Source organism: Salvia splendens, chromosome 4, assembly GCF_004379255.2.
Source record: "Salvia splendens isolate huo1 chromosome 4, SspV2, whole genome shotgun sequence".
NCBI classification, from domain to species: Eukaryota; Viridiplantae; Streptophyta; class Magnoliopsida; order Lamiales; family Lamiaceae; genus Salvia; species Salvia splendens.
This window is the reverse complement of record NC_056035.1, coordinates 17932276-17934167: the sequence shown is the minus strand read 5'-3', so window position 1 is coordinate 17934167 and position 1892 is coordinate 17932276. Positions and strand designations below refer to the sequence as shown.

General features: G+C 43.8%; 1 protein-coding gene across 1 annotated transcript; it reads right to left on the bottom strand.

The window, feature by feature from the left end:
* LOC121800762 (protein FAR1-RELATED SEQUENCE 5-like) lies at positions 1-1343 on the bottom strand. Its single transcript, XM_042200268.1, has 2 exons — positions 458-1343; positions 1-368 (listed from the first exon to the last, which is right to left on the bottom strand). Exons 1-2 carry the CDS (start codon positions 1341-1343, stop codon positions 1-3), a joined length of 1254 nt encoding a protein of 417 aa, XP_042056202.1.
* Positions 1344-1892: the final 549 nt, after the last annotated feature.

Sequence of the window (1892 nt, the reverse complement as noted above, 5' to 3'; positions counted from 1 at the left end):
CTAAGAGGCCTTGTCGCATCCTTTATAGCCTTTTCTCTCTTTGAAATCAGACGGCTCGCAGAGCTGCTTGCGTTTCGTCTTCACGACATCCGGAGGATGAACCTCAACAGATTCAGGCCTTACCATTCCATAAAACTCGTCTACCATACGCCTCTTCTTAGTGGCTGAGGTTGACGGAGTACCAGTTTGCAGAGAGTTACCAAGTTCTTCGACGCCACCTACGAATGCACGTAACACCTCGATGTCGGTCTCAAATCGTCTAAGAAACCCATAAAACATCTGCTTAGACACAATTTGCCTATCGTCAACGGAGGAATGGGTAAGCAGGGATCCTGAAACTCCCCATATACAGCCTAGGCTAAGGGAGTCTTCATCCATCGGTTGTCACAGTATTTGTCCAGGATTCTTTTCACCTCATTGTTCCGAAACAAGAAAAATATATGGTTGCACAAATAACCATGCTGGCCAAATAGTTTGCATTCGCACGAGTAAGTATCATCAGTCTTCTCATGACGGACAACATATGCATTGCGCTTGCTATCCCCAAGCTTGTATGTGTCAACCGTTTCTCCGGACATAAAACCCAGCACACGACATCGGTCATTACCCTCCACAATTTCTTCTTGTATTTTCTTGAACATACTGTCGGTATACAGCGTGGAAGCATGTTTCTCGAACGGCAGAGTGGTTGCAAGTATGGGTATGGCAGTGGCATCGTGGTAGTCCAACGCTGTTCTACTGTTCCGCTGGAATTCTATGGCGTGGTTGAAATTCAAGTAAAATTCAGCTATGTTAGCTCGGGGCTTCAGAAAATTTTTGTAAAAACTGTTCTCTGATTCAGATATGGACGTAGTCCTAATCATCGATCCCATAGGAAAATCCCTGAAGTACGCCGGTATCCAGTATTGCCTATACGCATACAATGTGTTGAACCGGTCGATGTCCTCTAGCTGATGATGTTCGACCAATCTATTCCACTCCTCCTCAAATTCGTCCGGCTCTACAAGGTCCGACCACACACAACCATTAAATTCCTTTTTGAACTCGTCGTCCCGCAACAATCTGTTTGGTACCTTGACAGCCAACTTATGCATTATATGCCACATACACCAACGGTGACGTGTGCCGACTAGAACCTCTTCAATAGCTGATCTCATTCCCAAATCTTGATCGGTCACAATCATCCTGGGTGTTACACCCATACAATCAACGAAATGTCTGAACAACCAAGCAAATGCCCATGTTTTCTCGTTGCACACCAACCCGGCCGCAAATGTCACAGGACTACCATAATTATCCTTTCCGGTGAAAGGAGTGAAGATCATACAGTACATGCATACCATATTAACGTGGCATCAGAAATGTAGTTAGATCCTAATGCAACGTAGGGTAATGCGTAATGCAGTAATATATGGTAATAATGCACATAGTATAGAACAGACATATGCACTATAACTTAAAAACCACATTAGTTAGTTTCAACCTGTTTGTGTTGTACGTTGAGTCGAAGGACACAATATCACCAAACATGTGGTAATTCTGCTTCATCAAACCGTCGCACCAAAACAGAGCAACCAACTGGTCGGAATCGTTAACTTCGTAGTGATAGGTGAACGCCTCAGACATCTCTTTCTTCTTAGCCATATCATCCAACACCATTTGTACATCAAATCCTTGTGCATATGCTTTGATGTCCCGTGAGGCATTCCTGATATCCCCAATAGTGCAACCAACTAGGTCAAACCCACCAAGAATTTCCTTCAATACCTTAAATGTAAGCGTGGGTCCTATATTAGCCTTGGAACAGTCGAGGATGAATTTATGATGTACATCATCCAACTTGCGATTACTTGACATGAATTGCTGATGTTCCGACTCAACCATGTGATGGT

Bases quoted from the DNA above. Each gene is read 5' to 3' on its own strand.
- LOC121800762 (XM_042200268.1), bottom strand. From the start codon at position 1,343: ATGGTATGCATGTACTGTATGATCTTCACTCCTTTCACCGGAAAGGAT. The intron at 369-457 runs GTTATTTGTGCA...CGATGGATGAAG, and splicing joins CAAACTATTTGGCCAGCATG to ACTCCCTTAGCCTAGGCTGT.